Source organism: Tinamus guttatus, unplaced genomic scaffold, assembly GCF_059628265.1.
Source record: "Tinamus guttatus ecotype Peru unplaced genomic scaffold, ASM5962826v1 Tinamus_guttatus_pri_ptg000522l, whole genome shotgun sequence".
In the NCBI taxonomy this organism is placed as follows: domain Eukaryota; kingdom Metazoa; phylum Chordata; class Aves; order Tinamiformes; family Tinamidae; genus Tinamus; species Tinamus guttatus.
In genome coordinates this window covers 487,259-506,962 of record NW_028289056.1, presented here as the reverse complement: position 1 = coordinate 506,962, position 19,704 = coordinate 487,259, and the positions used below count along the sequence as shown (strand labels likewise).

The 19,704-nt window shown below is 41.1% G+C and overlaps 1 protein-coding gene across 1 annotated transcript; it reads right to left on the bottom strand.

Moving 5' to 3' along the window:
• Nucleotides 1-755: 755 nt before the first annotated feature.
• Nucleotides 756-18,235, bottom strand: POLE2 (DNA polymerase epsilon 2, accessory subunit). The gene is made up of 19 exons (XM_088533771.1): nucleotides 18,144-18,235; nucleotides 16,820-16,920; nucleotides 15,021-15,096; nucleotides 13,535-13,612; nucleotides 12,290-12,383; nucleotides 11,035-11,109; nucleotides 9,933-10,016; nucleotides 9,304-9,360; nucleotides 9,120-9,168; nucleotides 8,471-8,543; nucleotides 7,690-7,862; nucleotides 5,630-5,719; nucleotides 5,379-5,433; nucleotides 4,182-4,241; nucleotides 4,004-4,081; nucleotides 3,452-3,560; nucleotides 1,594-1,770; nucleotides 1,324-1,391; nucleotides 756-931 (listed from the first exon to the last, which is right to left on the bottom strand). The coding sequence occupies exons 1-19, from the start codon at nucleotides 18,209-18,211 to the stop codon at nucleotides 913-915; spliced, it is 1,584 nt and encodes a 527-aa protein (XP_088389897.1). The 5' UTR covers nucleotides 18,212-18,235; the 3' UTR covers nucleotides 756-912.
• Between the last annotated feature and the right edge of the window lie 1,469 nt (nucleotides 18,236-19,704).

Sequence of the window (19,704 nt, the reverse complement as noted above, 5' to 3'; positions counted from 1 at the left end):
GGAGCCTCCACAGCCTCTCTGGGCAGCCTGTGCCAGGGCTCTGGCACCCTCACAGCAAAGAAGCTTTTCCTCACATGGACATGGAACCTCCTGGGTTTCAACTTCTGCCCGTTACCCTTTGTCCTGGCCACCACCTAGAAGAGTTTGGCCCCATCCTCCCTACATTCTCCCCTCAGGTACTTGTAGATGTTGATCAGGCCCCCCCCCTCAGTCTTCTCTTCTCCAGGCTGAACAAGTCCCGCTCGCTCACTCTTTCCTCATACGATGGATGCTCCAGTCCCTTCATCATCTTTGTGGTCCTGCGCTGGCCCCTCTCTAGCAGCTCCATGTCCCTCTTGTCCTGGGGAGCCCAGAACTGCCCCCAATGCTCCAGGTTCCTCCCCAGGGCTGAGCAGAGGGCAGAATCTCCTCCCTCGATCCAAGGACACTGGCCTCCTTCCTTCCCATTTTACTTCTCACCTTGTCTGTGCAGCACAATCCACAGCCTTAACTGCCACCGGTGGTCAACACCTCACCCATCTCCTCCAAACCTTTCCAAAGCAATATCCTAGCCAGCCTTTCCAGCCTCTCCTGGAGCAAACAGCTATCCGTTTGACTCAGCATGATGAAACCCAAACTTCTATTTATCTCCTTAAATATATACTTCCTATTTGATATATATGCATCTGGTTCTCGGTTGCCATCTTTCTATTATGTCCTTCAAATCAATCTTTGGTGCCACTCTATGTTTTCCTGGAAAAGCTAACACCAGCACCTTTACCTGTAAAAGTTTCTTTATTTACAAAATATACTAGTTTTAGCTTTGACATTTACTGTGAGTAGTCAGCAATACATAATAAAATAAATCCATCTAAAACAAGTACTACAGTAAATTCGCAAATGCTTATTGTTTTTTTGCAGTCTTGCAGAAATTCAGAGACCCTGGAGCTTGCTGGAAATACCAAACAAAAACAATATTTAGTTTGTTAAAACAGTACACAATAAATAACACATGATTCCATTTCTTGGTATATGAAAGACTTGATGGTATTTTAAACTATTTAAAGACTTATTTAAAACTTAAACAGCACAACAAAGCTTTCTGCTATGATATTTTCTATATTCCAGTAAAGGTCACAAGCATATTATCAGGATCTATTATCAGTTCCCATATATTGGGGCATTATATACCCATTTGGGAAAAATAAAGCTTCTACTGCAAGGCATGAAGTTGAATCAGAGAACATTCACTCTATTTTTATGATTTGCTGTGTCCCTTCTGAGAATTAGAAAGTCAACAAATAAAAATATATTTGCTTTAAACAAGAAACTGAACATATTTACCTGTCTTCAACTGTCTTATTGGAGGGGTAGAACACCTTGAATGAAAAACCACTCCTTGGAAATGAACCCTGTAAAGAAATACATACCACACTTGTATACGGAAAACAGCAGACAAATAGTAAAAAATTCACTCAAACGTAGCTGCACTCCCTTCAGCTGCTGAACACCTACTAATTTTCCTAATATTTAAGTAATTCCACTCTGTAAAATAAATGATGTTTACAGAAGTCCAGTACAACCTTATTTGGGTGAAGTGTAAGAAAATCTTACAGGATTGATGCAAAGGCAGTCAGTGTTGGTGACAGTGAAGGGGTCGTATTTGTCTGCGATCACGAGCATGTCTGGCACAGGATACACCCGCAGGGAGTAGTCGTAGGCCCAGTACACAGGGCTGACATAAAGCGGAAGCGGCGTCAGATGCCCTTGGGATAATATAGTCTTTACAAACTGCAAGATAAAAGTATATTAGTTTAAACTGTCTTTTAACCAAACACGTTCCAGCCTCCACTGCAGTTACCAATGCCCAATTAAGAAAGAAGTGTTGTTCCCAAGATACCAGTATTTTTAATGCATTTCTCTTATATTATATTAATGATTTTTAGAATAAAGCAGTAGCTGTCCTGACAGTCAGCTGCTGTTTGTTTCTAATACAAAGCCATTTCTGCAACTTAACAGGCAATATTTTAAGGTCTTTTTTTAAAAAAAAAAATCACATAATGGCAGTCCAAATAATTTTTATGACAGCTATTCCATTGATAGGACTCTCCAACAAACCACAGAATCTGCTGCGTTTTCTTTCTCAGGGCTTCTGTTTCATTTCCTCACAGTACCAGGTCACCACAGTTAAACATTGCATTTTCCCTGCGCTGCGCTTCCCATTTCCTCACGATTTCCATTTTCTTCCCTGCTGTTCAGGGAGCTGCCCTGCCCTGTACACTACCTGCCCCTGTAAACTCCCTTCATCCAGCACATTCTGCCCAAGGTGTCTTGGCTCTTGAAGCTCCCTGCTCAGGCCCCTTGAAAACTTCTATTATCTGTGATCAATCACACAGGGACAATTGGATCCCATTTGCCTCACGAGGTCAAAATTGCTATAGCAACTTGGTGAAAAGGTCTGCTGGTGAAAGGAGAATGATATACAAAGCATATGCCCACTAACCCTGTGGGAAGCCTAAAAATGTTATTCATTTTTCTCTCATTAATCTTTGTACACTGATGGTAAAACTAAATAATTGATTATCTAGGCAAAAAAAAAAAGACTGAGGAAAAATAAGCATGTGAAAGCAGCCCAATATTTGTAGTTGCAGATACTGGAAAACAAGTGTTGCAATAAGTAAACAAGTTTTCTTCATGATTCCTTCCTCTCCTAACATAAGAGAGAAACTCCTGTCTGAGTGCAGCAGTGGAGACTTCTAGTGTATACATGCACCTGAGAAAACACATGCACACAGAGAAGGAGGGAAGGAACAAGGAAGAAAGAGTTAAAAGGAAGTTGTCAAGTCAAAACCAAAGTAAAAAACAGAAACAGATTTGGTCACTGCAAAGAGCCAGTGTTGCCTAAATCACCCTGATTCAATTTTATCAGCAAGTTCTATCTGTGCCTGCTGTGCATTCATTAACTAGAATCATAACTCCAAGCACTTCGGAGATTAATCTAAAGCAGGATCAAGACTTCAAGTGAGAAGTCAGAGGAAGCAGATGACCTTTCAAAAAAATGACATGCTGCTTTACTGCAAATGTCACTGGTTAATTGATCAAGACTCAGAAAGTAATTTGTGCTAAACCTTCCCTCTAGAGATCAAGGTTTCTTGGTGCAAAGTTTGTGGCTGGTGCATGGACACCAACAGGCAGCTGCTAGGAAGGGTTCACGGATCCCTGGGACAGTCAAAATGACTCAGCACCACCAGGGAGTATCACGGTGTCACTTATTTTACTATAAAGATGCAAATCAAAGTAATACCACTACATTTGCAGACCTACCTTTACAACTCTTTTACCAAACTTGTTTACTCTTGCAAGGCTTTGCAAAGGAGTACATACTGAAGAAGTATGCAGGAGCACCCTCAGTTCAGAGCAGATCAACAGAGCAAGAGATCTGAGCAAGAAGTGCTGAGCGCAGCTCACTTACGTGGTTAGGAATGTCCATGCTGCTGCTAGGGAAGCGGACACAGTTTCTGCACATTTTGTTTACCAAATCTTCACGAAAGATAATTATTTCTTGTGTGCAATATTGAATCCTAAATGGCAAATATTAACAAAGTTAAATGAATTGGAATGGAACACTAAAACATGAGGATCTGTATCTGAAAGTTGATCTTTTCCCTCTAATTTGCAGCAAAATGATAAAGTGCATTTCAATTAAAATATTGCTTTTCCATCTTCCCTTCATCCCCGAAAAACATGTTGCGCTTGAGCAGGTTTTTCATATTCTTTTATCTAACTTTTAGCACTACTTTCAATCAATGTTATTGAAAGTGTATGCACAGAATACTTTATTTGATAGTAAATTAAAATAGGGAAGTATGTTAACTTGCATTGCTAATGTATTCATATATTAATGCATTTTAAACCAGTTACAGGTAATGCAAGTGAGGAATTAAAATAATTTGGAAAATTTAAGACCATTACATCTACACACAAATTAGTCATTCAGTAAAAGAGCATCAAGTTAGACTGTTACCTGCAGGGATTTGTTGTGAAAAATGAAAATGGCACCAACTGTCTGAATTCCTGAGTGATATTTTCAGCCAGAGGAGGTCTAAAATAAATAGCAACAAATAAAGCAGCTAAGACTCTTATCTTCTTTAACTGTTTAACTCAGTATTTTAAAATGTGAAAAAAAAGTGTACCAAACTGACCGTGGTAGAATAGAACCTGGACCAGGGTCTTCAGGGCCAGGAACAAACACAAATCGGCTACTGTAAAAAGTTCAATATATTGCTTTTATTTAAAACAGTTCTAAAAAATACAGGTTCTATACTGTCATTACTCCATGTAGGCATGTCAATAATCTATTCCAATGCAGGGATGAGAGCCCTTCCAAACTTTGAACCGCATAAATCAAAACTGAAGCGTAAGATCCATATCCATTCCTCGCTAAAGAAGCGGAAAAGCTCTAGGAACTGTTCACAGTAAAGGAAGGCTGCCTGTGGGAAGAGAGGGGGACCAGAAACGCAGCCTGCCGCAGGCCTCAGCAGAACGGGCTCCGTGATGGCATCCCCGGAGCGCTGCCGCGACGCGCGGCGGAGGCACCGTGCCGCAGACAGCCCTGCTCCCAGCTCACAGAAAGAGAATCAGGAGCCTGGCGTGGCCGTTGTGCCTGAAGGGCCCGCTTTCCTCACCAGTTCTGCTACTGTTCTGATTTTGCAGGGTCAGAAGCTAGAAAGGATAAGGCCAGCTGTCTCTGCTGCTCTTTTCCTTCATCTCTTCAGTCTCCCCTGGGAATGGTGCGGCCCTCCAGACCTGCGATGGGGCCTCCACCAAGAAGGGATGCAGGAACACGAGTCCTTTGCAGGACTGCATGGTTTGGTCAGCTCTCAAACTGATGGCTGAAGAGAACCACCTAGGCAATCCACAGAGGTAGGAAGGAGGTGGCTACGTGTCTAGCCAGTGTTTCAGCTGGTGTTTTCTGGGGCTGCCACAGTTTGAAAGCCTGTAGTTAACTCTTAGGAGCATGAACACTCAAGCATGGGTGTACAAAACAGCACTGCACAGGCAGAACCTCTCCATTTCAAGGAAGCTGCAGGAAAGGAGAGGCTCACCTGGAGAGCATTTTTTGGCAATCAGGACTATGTATTTTGCACATGGAAAATGCTCCAGAGATTGACAGCTTAACGCTTCGACATTCAATAGCTGCTTGCATTACCAAGCTATTCTAGATGTAATCAAAACCCTACACTGCTCCCAAAATAATCTCACAGGCCTCTTACAACACTCGATCACAGCTGGCTCATAATAGTTAGGGAACATGAGATCTGTTAGCTTCTTAAAGTAATTCAGTGAAAGCTTCCCACAAAACAAACAACTTTCCCATTTCATAGCATTTTGCTGCTCACCCTTTATGAATGCTGGGATATTCACATATTATATCTGCAAGTGCCTTCAAAGAATCTAGAATCAGAAAAAAAAAATCTATGATACAGCAACTGGTTAGAGAGTAAACACATTATATGAATCACCTGTGTATTTTAATGCACCAAAAATGCGTTACTCAGAAAATATGGTTTTATTTCCTCCTCTCTTAAATTGTTTTGCCATCACTATTTTAATATACTGTATGTGGCTGACAACAAAAAGGCTGCCCTACCTTTCAGTGCCTGGATTTGATTTTTTCCATATGGTGCAGATGAGAAATTTCCACAAAAGAAAAAGCAGGTTGGAGGTGCAGAGGAATAACCTGGGAAGACAGAGTATCTGTGAGTGTAACAGCCATCCACTCCAGCATCTTTCATCATTCAGCCTCTGCCCATTTCATGAAAGGCAGGAACTGGAACAGCACCTCAAGCTCTGCTGCTATTAACTCAGCTCAACCATCTTCTCCATCCAGGCATTATGTAGCTTAAGGAGGAGGATGGCAATGTACAAATCTCACCCCTTCGGTATCTACAGGAACAGCTCCAGGCCCAGGTCCAACATTGTCCCTGTGTATCCAACTGACTACTCATCTGGTCATATAATGACACCAAGTATCATTATAATAAATAATGCAATTTCAAGATACACTCTTTCCTTAATGAGAAAATAGCAAGTGGGTGGCAGGTGGCATTATTAGTAAACTCCATTCGTCGTTCCAGTTCAAAGGCTCCTGTAACACTTAATTCAGTAACTAAAGCAGCAGTAACTGGAGCTGCCTGAGCATTTTAAGAATTTGATGAATCCTCAAAGTACTGTTAATTGCATAGAAACACATGCTTTATGGCAAAAAGTATAAATAAATGAATAAATAAAACCCCTAAATCCCTGTCTCTAAAATAAACATGAAAATATTTACTCGGGCATTCACCTCATGCTCCAAGTTACGTCCCAGCTCCCTTATATGCCGTCCCAGACTTACATTTACAGACTGTTTTTCATTTCAGTTGACAAATAGAAGGGAATTATTTATACCAGAGAAATGTCTAATCAATGTTCCTTTTCCTTGCTATTACTCTCAGCTATTATTTTTAAAGTTGTGAACTTTATTACTTGTCTATGAAAAAAAATCCACTGTCTTGGAACAGTAAGTGCAATACGTGCATCCTTGCCAGTTCCATTGACTGTACTAACCTCCCCGATGAAGGTCTCCGAGTTCAACGAGCTTCAGCATGTGCAACCTTAGCTCAAGTTGGGTTTGCTTCAAGGATCTTGCCAACTTTTGTCAAGAGAGTGAATTGGCTTTGTAACTTCTCTACAAGTTTGATAATTTATGTCCAAATTTTATTTAAATGAGTAGCAGTTTTCCACCCTGAATTTTATGTTTGCTGTTTGTTTTCCTTTTAAAGCAGCCACCCTCTTGCACTTTCTACCTAAGATAGACAGGAGAGGCTGTTCCAAGTGTTCTGGAGTACAAAGCAGCAATTCACAGCTCTCACAGATGCTTGTTATCCAAATGCTGTCAACATTACTAATGTAAGGATGTGTGGAAGAAACATCTCTTATTTTAAGAATAAATAACAAGTTTTCATTGGTAAAACCAGAAAGCATTCTAAAGAGAGCGCTGCTCTCTAATGAAGTAAGGAGTGTCCTTTAAACCAAGCCTAGGAAGAACCCTCATGAACAAGTGAAACATTCTTGACACATCATATAAAATGGCTGCTGTCCAAAACAACATGGTACTTCATGAAAAGGACATGTCAGTTTGCAAAAATATAACACAATTTTTTTAAATTGCTAAGAGAGAGATCCAAAAGAAATATAATAGCAGCCATGAAATGTAATGTCTGTCATTAAAAGAATGAGACTTCAGTGGCTTTGGGCTTGAGTTCAGTGGGGTCCTATAAAAAATGCAACAGTTGGGTTTATTCGAGCTTTCTCAGAATGGAAATTCATCCAAACACAACACAGTACACAAGGACTCTTAAAAAATGCTGCCTGACTCATTTAAAAATATGTGAAAAGTCACACAAACCATTAAGTCACAAGAAAAGCACATTTAGATCCTAGTTTGACAATACTGCCAGCCTACACTTAGCTGCTGTTAAAAGGAGCAGTCCTGCTCTCGGCGGTACATTGTCCGCGGGCGCCCACGTGCGCGTCGCACCATGACAGGTTCAGAAAGCTGAAGCAGCAGGAATTAATTCTTAATTCTTAATTCGTTTGTTGCCTGCGGAGCCGGTTTGCTGCTCGCCCCGCGAGCGAGGGGACGGGGACAGAACCGTTCCCACCTACCTGCAAACATGGTATGAAGCTTTTCCAGCACTTCTGCTTGGTCCAGCCATACATCAGAAACAAATACAAACATGGCATCTTCGTTTTCTTCCTCCAGCTGTTTTAGTTTTGCAGAAGCCTTCACTGAAGCTGAAGATGGCCCTCCAAAGAAGTTTATATTTCCATAGTAGGCTCTACATTATTAAAATATTGAGGCTAAGTCAGTTTGCTTCCCAAATCATTGCTAGTTTTGATTATGGCTCATTTGAACCTTTTGGATTATTATTATTACTATAAAAGATAGCTCAGATGGCATCTGTAATCATTTGGTGTTCCATGGACAAACCCATGAAGAGAAGTGGCAGCCATCCAGACACGAAACACTGGTGCTGCCCTGCCAGAATTTAACAGATTATAATATTTATATGTAATATTTATCCTGCGTTCTCTCCCATATCCATCCCCTGAGCAACATAGGCATCCCTTTTTCTTATTTCCATATAATAGTTGCCTAGTCTGATGATTCAAAATGGCATATTGTCACAATTATTAATAATATGCAGAACCCAATGGCTTTTGGGAGGGTTTTTCCCTGCAAAGACTGTGGGCTTTAGCTACACTCCAAGCGCGCAGGCGAGTCACAGCACGGCCAACGTTTTTAACATTGTATTTATCTTCAAGCATTGCAGGAGGCAAAAGATTAGCATATTTTATGTCACAGAAATCAAAACATAATTATGCTATTACTTAAAAGTCATAACAAAATACATAGAGTGAGGCTGGCAAAAAATGAGGTTTATACCTAGTGGTAGCAGAAGGCTCAGTAGGCGGAAATCCAAACGCGTTCACATGAAAAACTTCATCTTCATACCAACCTAGGACATTTTTCAACAAAATACCCTTCAGTTTAGTGTGAATAACATCACGTCCCAGACATTAGTCAGAGAGTTGGCAGCTGCTCTACAGGGCTAGTCTAGCTAGTCCCAGCCTCCATCGATCCCTCTCTTGTGACAGCACCAGCGTCTGCTGGTGAACCAGACCTGGGAAAACTCCACCTGAAAATCAAACTGCATCCTTTCTCAAGGACTGTGCCTTCTGTCAAAAGAAACACAGGGATACTTGTCCCTGTTACCAGTCTTGCTTTTAGCTTCTATTTAGTTTATTCCACAAATTTTTAAGCACAAGCTACATTGTTAGAAATGCATACGCCTGCCCAGATCCCACTGACAACACTGAAAAACACAGATTTTGCAGAGCTCTATCTCTGCCTCCAGAGTCCATGTGATAACAATAAAGTGGGAAAGATCCAAGTTTTGGGCCAAAAATCTCAGTCACAAACCCAGTTCATGAACAAACCTCATCTCTTTAGCCAAATCTAGCAGACATGTAATTGCAGCAACATTCCAAGTACAGAATAACTTATTACAATTAGGAAAAATATTCTGCCTTACCTTCTGCCAAAACAAAGCATGATTCAGTATATAAACCACTGTGAAACTGGTACAGAACGGTTAAGAAATATATTAGTTGTAGACCAAGACTCTGAAATTAGTTCTGCAAAGCCTGGTTTCCAGCTGGTGGTGTGATGCATTTGTAAGACATTTCTTCAAGTTTTAAATCACAAATAAAGGATATTGCTTTACTAAGGTCTAGCTGGACAACTCCTGTAGGATCTTCTAGGAAAAATTTCCCCTAAAAATAGGGAAAAAGATAATAAAGTCAAACACATCCAAAGACATAAATGTTTTAATGAGAAGTATCTATCAATCATCATCTAGGAATGGTTTAGCCAAGTGTTCACTATTACAAGATCAGAGCACAGTGGCAGAACGAAAACCAATACAGTTTATATAACTATATTTTAGCAGCTTCCCTTGATAGGCTGGGATTTTGATGGCTGAAGCACTTCTCTGTCATCATGATCAAATGCAACAGCAAGTCCAAAAAATGTTTTGGAAGCTCCAGGGTTCAAGCCTGAGCTATGGCTAGAAAATGTAACTGTTTCTGGTTATCAGCACAGAGCATTATAAAATTCTGTGCTCTGAAGAGTGAGGCATTGCCCTTATGCACTAGCATCAATAGCTCATGAAAAAGCCTCTCTCAGGGAGTGAATCTTGAACCTTTGGCCACTGACAGTGGGTTTTGCCATCAACATATACTAACAAGAGTAAGTGATGAGAAATTTAAACCACTTCAGTTTCTAATATATTATAATGTAGAATGTACAGTGACCTAGATATCCCATAATAAGAAAAACAACCTACCTCCTTGAGCTGAGTTATCATCCCAAGCACAATCACTTCCCCCACTTTAGTTGTATTGCCCAAGAGAGTTTCCACTGTTTTAAGCTGGAATCAAAGGCAAAGAATTAAGCAATAATTCAGTCAAACTCTCTAAATATCTATTCTTAAGCATTGCATAGTGCCTATTTTCATACAAATGGGTTATGGCAATTATCAGACTTATTAGAAAAATCAGGGATACATTTCTGGATGTCAAATGTTGCAGAGTTTTGGAAAAGATTTCCAGTATTGGCTGCTAGCATAAGGAAACGCTCGGGAAGTAAATATTTATTGTTTTGTTTTGCTTACAAATGGATTAAAACTGAAAAGAACAGTGGTAAATTCTGCTCTTGCATAAGAATAATATGTATTATTCTTCCAATATGAACCACATGGCCAGCCTGCGTTCACCCAGTAACAACTATTATTTTTACTGCAGAAGCTCAGAGGGATGACAAGGGACACGCCAGGGTGACGGGCAGGTGACACAACATAATGTGCTGTCTGCCATTCCTGGACAAACTTGTTTGGGGCTGCCAGTTTGCAGCTGAGAGAGACAATCCTGAGAGCAAGAGCAGACCATGAAGAGACAAGTGGAGGAAACCAAAGGAGACGCTTGAAACTCAATGGCAAACATACACACAGTCCTTTCTAACATAATAATTATATAATATACAGGGACTGCTTGAGAAAGCTGTGATGGGAACAGAGCAGACAGAAGTCATGACCTTATTCAGTTCTGTGTTTGTGAATTTAGTGCTTATGAAAGGAAAAAGCAGGAAAAAATATCCTGAAGTGAAGGGAAACAAAGTGTGATAAGGAGATCAGCTATTGCACTTCTGCCTTAGAAAGTCACACTTCTTGTAGACTTTATAGCTGCTTTTGAGTGCTTTGGTCATCATGCTGATCCAAGCCAAACAACTGCATTTTTGACACTCCAACTAAAAATGATAGAAAATATCTCATTTTCACTGATCACCCATATGGATGCAAAAATAAGTTGTCACTGTATAACTATTACTCCATTAAAGTATAATTCCTGGTGCTATTCCCTTTGAGGCCAAAAGTTTTTTTTTTCTTTTACCTGGAATTTGCTCCTACTGTCATCTGGGTGAATGACGACTGCTGAAGGAGTAAACAACTCATGTCTGTGAGTCCTCTGCAGAAACCAAAATTGAAGTACCAGTTAAAAAAAAAAAAAAAAAAAAGTCCTGACAAAAAAGACAGGTTGTTATAACCACTGTACAAAATATTTTTTTTTCAAAATCTCTTGTTGTTTTATCCCAGACCTTTTGGTTTGGTGAGCATGATCAACTCTTTTGGCTAGGATATGTTCCTAAAAAATAGATTATCAACAATGTTGCACAATAAAACTAAGTCCAAAGGATAACTGTGCATACGTATTTTTTTCAAAAATTATTTCTGACAATTTGGAAGGAGGAATAAGAGAGCAAGGGAAGGTACACTATGTTAACTGCTAAGTATGTGGAAAAGAGCTGGTAATCTCTTCAGGGCAGACTGTATGAAAATAAGCTTTTTTAAAATAACAGGAGTAGGCGACACTTTAACACATAAACTGCATAAAGCATGAAGAAAATGTGTCATAGAAGTTTTCACTTGAGTCCATGTTTTTGGTTTTTTTTATGCATTCTGAAAGCCTCCTCTTGGAACAAACATCTCTGCATTGGCAGCCCTCACCCACAGAGTGACTTGCACCTTCATTTTCCTGGAGATCTTAATGGAATAAATATGATAACCAAACACAAAACCTCTGCAACGGAGAGGCTACAACAAACTGTCAGATAAGGAGGAGCGGGAGCACAATATAGTTTAGGGAAGAGGAGGCCTGGGGATGCCGACACGTTCTGCTGGACACCAGCAGTCAGCACTAACACCAGACAAGCACTGAACAGGTCAGCTGAGCAAACAGCTGCTTTTTCTGAGCATTTCAAACACTGGAAAAAGAATAAATTAAACAAACTAGAAGCAAAACTTGAATGCTTCAAGCACAGGCTAAATGAAAGCTTCCCCAGGCTTTATATCTTCTCAGCAAGCACTAAGTGTCACGCTAGTTAACATAGCACAGAACAGGAGGCACAACAGCAAAACACAAAATATAGAATCCCCTTTTATTACATTACACTAAAATGGAGAAACAGAAGAAACTATAATGTTGGCTGGTGTTAATCAAGAGGACTGATAAAACTTAGTGCAGATCTTGTTCTAACTCAGATATTTCTTAAACCGTAGCTTACATAAACACAAAACACTGGCATACACCTGTCCTAACAAAAAATAGCCTGTTGTCCTTTGTGAAACAAAGTACAACTTTTTCTGACCTGTTGTAAGATGGCGTAGCGTTCACGATATAACTCTGCTTTATCTCTGGCAGTTCCAAATAAATTTGGCACAGGAATGTTGCTCATTGACAGACTGCAAGAGGTTTAACAAAATCATGATTAAGAAAAAAAAAAAAAAAGGTAGACATAGTAAAGTGAAGGATGTAGGAAGCTCCAAAACTTCTACTTCTGCTCGTTCCAAAACTATTGCTTATTTATTTATTCAGAAAGGAAGGTTTCTGATGTGTTGTTTATGCATCCTAAAGGCTACTTCCATTTCATTTTCCTCTAATCACAGTCCTCAAGATCTATCTTTCCACCTGAATGGGATTGGGCAGAAATCAGTGGGTTTTCTTAAGAAGTTGTGTCTTCTAAGTAGCTATGAATAAAAATATTTCTTCCTCTTGGATAGCACACATGAAGCTCTCTGCTTCTCATAGCCTAGAAAGCAGTGTGTGACACTGTAATTAAATTCCTGCTGCAAACACAGGGTGTTTTTGCAGGCCAAAAGAATCAATGCTAGAAAACAAGTTGCACAAGAGGGTAGGTGCAACCTTTCACGGTGAACCACAATCCATTCTTCAGCCAAACGTTGTGAAAGCACCACCTCGTTCTGACTCAGCATGTGTCTGGGCTGTGTGCTGCTAAAGGTAAATTCTTTAGTTAGCAAAATATTTACAGGCAAAATTTGCAGCTACTTTGCTCTTCCCCTATCTGTGGAATCACCTGTAGCTGCTATTTTCTTTTTTTTAATATTCTGTGACTCTCTTTAGAAAGCCCCAGGACTTCTGGGTGTTGTAAGCTACAGCCTGAGAAATAAAGACAACTGACAAACCACACTGATTAAAAACAACAACAACAACAAAAAACAGCCAAATAGAAACAAACAAAACTTATTGGTATATGTCCATAGCCTTCCTGTCTCTTTTATTCATTAAACAGCATAAAAAATGGTCTGATAAATGCCGAAGTTTCAGAGCCAGTAAGATCACAGGCAGCACAGAATACACTACCACAGGAGAAAGCCCATTTTTAGGCTTCAAGCTATTGGACTCGGGAGATCCCAATGGCACATTTATTTATGAGCCATCATTTATCACAGTGCCTGCCTGCCTCTTCAGAGAGTATGAAAATTACCTCACTTTCTCACACAGGGCTCAGAAGAGGCGACCCAAGAGGGAGAGATTAGAAAAAAAAGAAATTTAAACATGTTAAAAAAGAAAAGCAAAAATATTCAAGACTTACGGTAAAAACTTCTTTCTTTCTGAGTTATAAGTATAACGTGGAATATCGAAGGCCCCAATAATGTTGAAAACATTTTCTCTGAAATGAGAATACATTTACAGCATTATCTGAAGTAGAAGAAAGAAACGTGAAGAAAACAAAGCCTTAATTACAGTACTGATTTTATGCTCTATCACTGTATGCCATTACCCTTTTCCCTCTTTTCTCATTGGCTATTGTAGCACCTTCTAATTCAAAGAAGCTCTTTCAAAATTCATTTAGAAATGAGAGGGATACTCTCCTCTTCCATTAGCATCCTCCAGTATCATTTCTGACAACAAAACATCCTTGGCAGGGTTCATGTGAATGCATTCAAACAGTGGATGTGCACGACTCTTTAGACTATTAATGGGCTTGTTATATCCCCCTCTACTTAAGGGTTCGAGTCCATCCTCTGATGCCATTTGTTCCTCTCTTACTGTAATTGGATCAAATTCATCCGAGTAGATAAAAACTATCACGTTAACCTTTGCTGAGGCTTATGCACAAGCACATCCCTCACTACCTAGCAGTGATGTCTTAGGCTTCTGAGTACACTTCTAAGAAAACTTTGTCTTCAAGCTTTCTGGAACAGAGTTCAAGAAATTTTAAGGCTGGCCCTGTGATCCTATTCCATTTGGAAGGACTCTGCACTGAGATACTGTGATACACTTCACTTTTGAAGCTTAAAATACAGCACGTATGAGTGGTGACACAAAGAAAGTCACGCTCAGGCTCTCTGCACTGCACAGATTCCAACAGCTTTGAGAAAAGTCAAAAACATACGTGCTTCACATTGAGGAACTATGGAATCACAGTGTCTAATCAGCATGCTTGACAAGCCATTTATTTTCATAATTTACATTACAATGCCAATACCCAAAGTAAACATTAAAGAAAACACATTCATTACAATCACAAATAAAGCTCTGAGAAGCTCCAGTAATTGCTGTCTGCTTAGTTATCAAAGAGTGAAAATCAATCATGGTCTTGAAAAAACAACCCTGCTACACAAAAAGCACAAACAAGCACCATGGAGGAAAAGTCTTCCAGTGCTTTCAGAAAAAGAGGTATCTTATGAAAAACGGAAAAATGTGATATGAGTTTGATCTGGAGAAAAGGAAATAAAGAAACAAACAGAAGTAACAAGTTAGCTCTAAAACACTGCTATTGGTTCATTTTACTGGTTAATATTCAACTTGTATCATATGTAACATATAACCATAGCATTTTAATTCCAGAATGTCAGCGTTATATTTAGAATGCCCTACAGGCCTATCCTTGGGAACAAATTTTCTAAAAAGGAACATTACTAACCTTCAAATGGCAGTATCAGGAAGACAAAAGCACAAAGCAATTATTGCACAAGTAGCACTGCAGAAAATGCCTGACATTTATTCCCCAGGAAGAAATAAGGGAATGCATACCATCTCCCATAAACATCCCATAAAAAATAATGTCACCATACACAGTTTCATCTAATGCTTGGCTACATTCTTGGACGGCTGCTTCCACTGTGGATTGTTCAATCATATTAGATGTCACTGAAAAGAACATTTCAAAGGATTAAAACTGCAGCCTATGGAAAGTGATAAGTAAAAATGTATGCAGTTCTCAATATGTTATGGAAATGGTTCAGTTACCTAAGAGGATGATACTAATAAGCACATTTTCTATGAGCTAATGACATGTACAGTTTTCTCTATCATTTTTTTTTTACAAACAGACTACATAATCTCCTTACCAGAAGGACACATCTCTCTGAAAAAATAACCTACATACATATTGTGCCCACCATGAATTCACTAAACGTGGAGAATGACATAATTATAGTTTATGTAAAGCTGCCAAATATACTACAAAGGTGTTAGATATGAGCTTTCACATCCTGGAGGTTAATTTTGTTCCAGAACATTATCACACATATTGCTGTCATAAGTAAGTATTCAAAGAGTCTAACGCAACGCTGGTACATGGCTGTCTTTATGGATGTTATACTGATCGCTGATATTCAAAAATATTTGCTAAATACTAACGTTTTGCTGAATTTGAAGGGAAGACCAATGCACAAATTCACCAAAGGACGTAAAACCTTATTTCCCAAAGACACTGCTGAATAGCAGAGCAAAAAGGGCACTGAGTGAACTAGAAGGAGTCACAGCAGGGAGCAGCACGTCTGAACTGCACACCTACCTTCTTCTCAACCAGCTCCTTGCAGGTAGTTGTACAAGGTGGGAATTTATAGCACAAAATCCCATCTTGGACAAAGGCTGGCATCAGACTACCCTAACTGCAGGTGCCACACTAGGCCTAGAACTTCTTGTACTGCTTCAAATGTATTCCCAAATGCTGAAGAGTTCATTTGTACCACCAGACTTTATGCTGGATCAGGACCAGCTCTCTACACTGTTTTTACTCTCTGCTTGATCAGTGATCAGCTGTTTTCCCAAGGTTAGTGTAAGAACGCAGAGCCATCCTCACCTCTATACTGGGTGCTCTAGTTAAACTATTTGCACATATAAAATATTCATATATAAATATACACCAACCATACATTTATACATCTATGTACATTTATACAGTGTGATCCCCAATTTAGATCACGCTTTTATGAATTTGAACCTTCTCAGATGGAAAATGCAATTGAGCCCAGGTTTCCCAGTTCTCATGAGCTGTGTAAACACACATATACGCCAGGGACCAGCACTACCTTCCTCAGCTACGTGTTACAGCTAAAGGTGCTACAACTCGTTAGGTTTTGTGCTTCCACGGGCACCTCTCACTCAGGAGCAGGGACATTTTCTCCATGTGCCTCAGCCAAGCACAATGCCCTAGTTTAGCAGGAGGTAGTCCCCAAACACAACACTCCTGCTGAGATGATGATGTCTCAGGCATGCTTTTTTTTTTTGGTTTATTTTAATACTTAATGCTATAACTTGAGATGAAAGATGCCCGCAGAAACTCAGTCACATGCTGTTCTGAGCTGGCACTGAAGAATTTTGCTGGTCAGAGGAAAGTCAGGAGGCATCACGCGGCCAACTTTTTAAATGACAAAATTATATTGCCTTTTGCTGACATGACAAACTTCAGCATTTAGCAAAACAAGAAGTCCACAAATAAATTTATCATGATCAACCTGGTACATTAGATAACACCTTAGTTACATAGTTTATAATGGCATAAGCTGCCAGTAACTCTGTCTTTTTCCAAATATCATTATAAGGTCGAGATAAAATTAGCAAGCTTAGAAGAAAACTGTTTACTTACAAGGCTGTTTTTCAATGGCATCAATGACGTTTTCAATTACATCTTCAAGCTCTACTTCATTGATGGACTGAAGAGCTTCAATAAGATAGTTAATAGCATCCCTAATTTGAATGAAGATAGTTAGCTCAAAAAGCAATTAATATTCCCTGCAGTTTATATAAACTATGCTAATCTTGGCAGATGTGCGCACAATCAGTGAATGCTTCATGATTAAAAAAGTAGAAACACTGTAACACTGCATTAGTTTAAGTCAAAAAAATCATCAAATCAAATAAAAAAATATGATGTTTAATAAGAGGGCAGAGGGAGACTAGTTTTCATTAAATCACAGAAAGATGCATTTTAGAAGGGACTTTGAAGGTCACCTGGTGCAGCCTCCTGCTCCAAGCAGAGCTTGGGATGTAGGTCACATTGCTCAGATCCTTGATCAGTCCAACCTGGAACATCTCCAAGGACGGAGATCTCCCAGCCTCCCTGGATCTTGTCCCAGCATTTAGTTGTTACAGTCGTGAGCTGCTTTTCCAAGGTATTGTAGGGAAGTGCACACTGGAAGGGACCTTGGCATCATCTGGTCCAACCTTCTGCTGGACGCAGAGCCTCAAAGGACATTATTCAGGGCCCTGCCAAGCCAAATTTTCACTATTTCCACTGACAAGATCCCACTGGTTGATATCCAGTCAACCAATGTTTAACTGTTCTTACAGGGAATATTCTGGGGTCTGTCTTTGCTTTTTAACCCATGCCTGTTGCCCCTTGTCCCCACACTGCGCATCCTTGTGCAGTACCTCCATCTTTTATAACCATCTTTTAGGTCTAAAAGTTTGATATGAGATCCTCCTTCAGGCCTATCCATCTCTCTACATCCTAATAAAAACGAGATTTGGGCTAACACGCAAAGTGAGAATTAGGAATTCGGGAATTAGGAGACCTCCTCTCGCCTCAGGCTGCAGGCTGACTGGAGGCAACGATCTCGTGATCACCGAAAAGCGGCGTTTTGGCGAGCAGCCGCCCCCACCGTGGCGACCAGGTGCCCTCAACCGGGGCTCCTTGCTAATGGGATAAGAACGTTGCCCAAAGCATAATAAAACTTAAAATATTAGCAGTAATAATTAAAAAATGGTAATAATAAAAAATAAATATCCTGAGAGGAAAATAAATAGAAGCAACAGAAGTAAGGTGTCCGCGCGCAGCCTCTGGGCGGGAAACCGCCTCAGGAGGGAGCGCGCCATGTGGGGGGAGCTGCCGCCGCCGCCCCCCGCGGCCCGTCCGCCCAGCCCCGGTGCCGGTCCCCGGTTCCGGTTCGGGTCGCGGCCCCGCTACTCACGCGCGCAGCAGCAGCCCGCGCACGCGGAACGCGGCGCCCAGGCGGCGCCGCAGCCGCGGCAGCTCCATGACGGGCGGTTGGCGCCAAACGGCTCCGCGCCGCCTCCCGCGCCGCCCCGGGGCGGGCAGAGGCCTCGGGGCGGCGCCTCATGGCGGCCGCGTCGCCCACCCCCAGAGCCGAACTTTTTTCTTTTCTTTTCTTTTTTTTTTTTTTACACCGTGCCAATAATTTGAGGACAGCACTGACCAAATAAATAAATAAATAAATAAATAAACAAATAGAAAATCAACAGACTGACACTAGTTGCATGACAAAGTCGCCCTGCTGTGTTATTTTCTCACCCTCCAGGCCCAGGCTGTGCAGCACGGCCGAGGGTCCAGCACAGCCCCTCTGCTCCAGCAGTGATTTGCATCGTCTTCCCCCAAAACAGGGTTTTCCTCCACTGCTTTGTTCACTCCTTGGTAGGTCTCATCCTATGTTTCCCTGGATTGGGGTCATTGGTCAGTGACTGTCATTCTGGCTCTGAAATCAACTCTGAGGGTGTAATGCCACATACGTTATGTTATATGGTTAAATATATATCTTAACTCGCTATAGGAATAGGCTACATGGGATATACGTATATATATATCAGCCTATTTCCCATAGTGGGTTTGCAGCTGAATCATTCAGGAGGCAGCTCAGGCATGAAGCTGAATCAACCCTCCTTAGGCAAGAAGCCACCCTCTGACAGGTCTCAATTATTTGGGGACAGGAAATACGTCCCCCTTTTTCATTTTGGACATGCAGCTATTTTTAGGTGCAAATTGTGAACTCGGTGATTACAGCAATCTCCCCTTTGCCAAGATTACTGCTTTTAAACAAAACCTGGTTTTGGTATGTAGCTCATGTCTCGCCTGGCAAAGGAAGGTAAGCCTCTTCTAACACACAAAAAGAAAGAAAGAAAAAAGTTTTATTGGGAGATAGAGCCAAACCCTGCCATATACCGCATACTTCTGTGGCATGCCGCTGTACATGGGGGTTTGCTAGATGGCTGTGAGCCTCCCACCAGAGATATAAAAATATACCCAGGGGAGCCACAGACTCCTGTTGCACGAAGCCATCTGTCCCACCCCCACAGAAATAACTAAATAACTTTTTGGAGTCATTGAATGTGGAGGCAAACGCTCATTTCCCACATGCTCCACTAGCACCTCATTCTGAAGAGCTGAGGGCTTCATTTTCAACTCTCTTTAACTGCATCCATCTGGAATTGGCCAGGCTGTTGTTCTAATGATACAAGCCCTAGCAGCCCGGGAGGCTTTTCCAGACTGACTTAAGGGCACAGTAAGAGAAAACAAGCCCTGTAAAACAAGTAGCACCGGTGAGAGACCCTCGAATAGTTTAATATATAGATCCGTATTGGGATATGGCAGCAGATAGACCCGAGATGCGGCCGCAGCCCCTCGCCCCGTGACGCCCTTTGGACACTTTGGATCCTCCTCGCTCTCCGTCGCGGCGGGAGGAGACGGGGGAGCGCCCGGGGCGGCGGCGGGACGCGAGCACCGCGGCCGGCCGCTCC

Bases quoted from the DNA above. Each gene is read 5' to 3' on its own strand.
- POLE2 (XM_088533771.1), bottom strand. From the start codon at position 18,211: ATGGAGCTGCCGCGGCTGCGGCGCCGCCTGGGCGCCGCGTTCCGCGTG. The intron at 7,863-8,470 runs GTATAAACCTCA...TTAATAATGTAG, and splicing joins GAGCCTTCTGCTACCACTAG to AGCCTACTATGGAAATATAA. The intron at 4,082-4,181 runs GTCAGTTTGGTA...TATTTATTTTAG, and splicing joins CCAGGTTCTATTCTACCACG to ACCTCCTCTGGCTGAAAATA.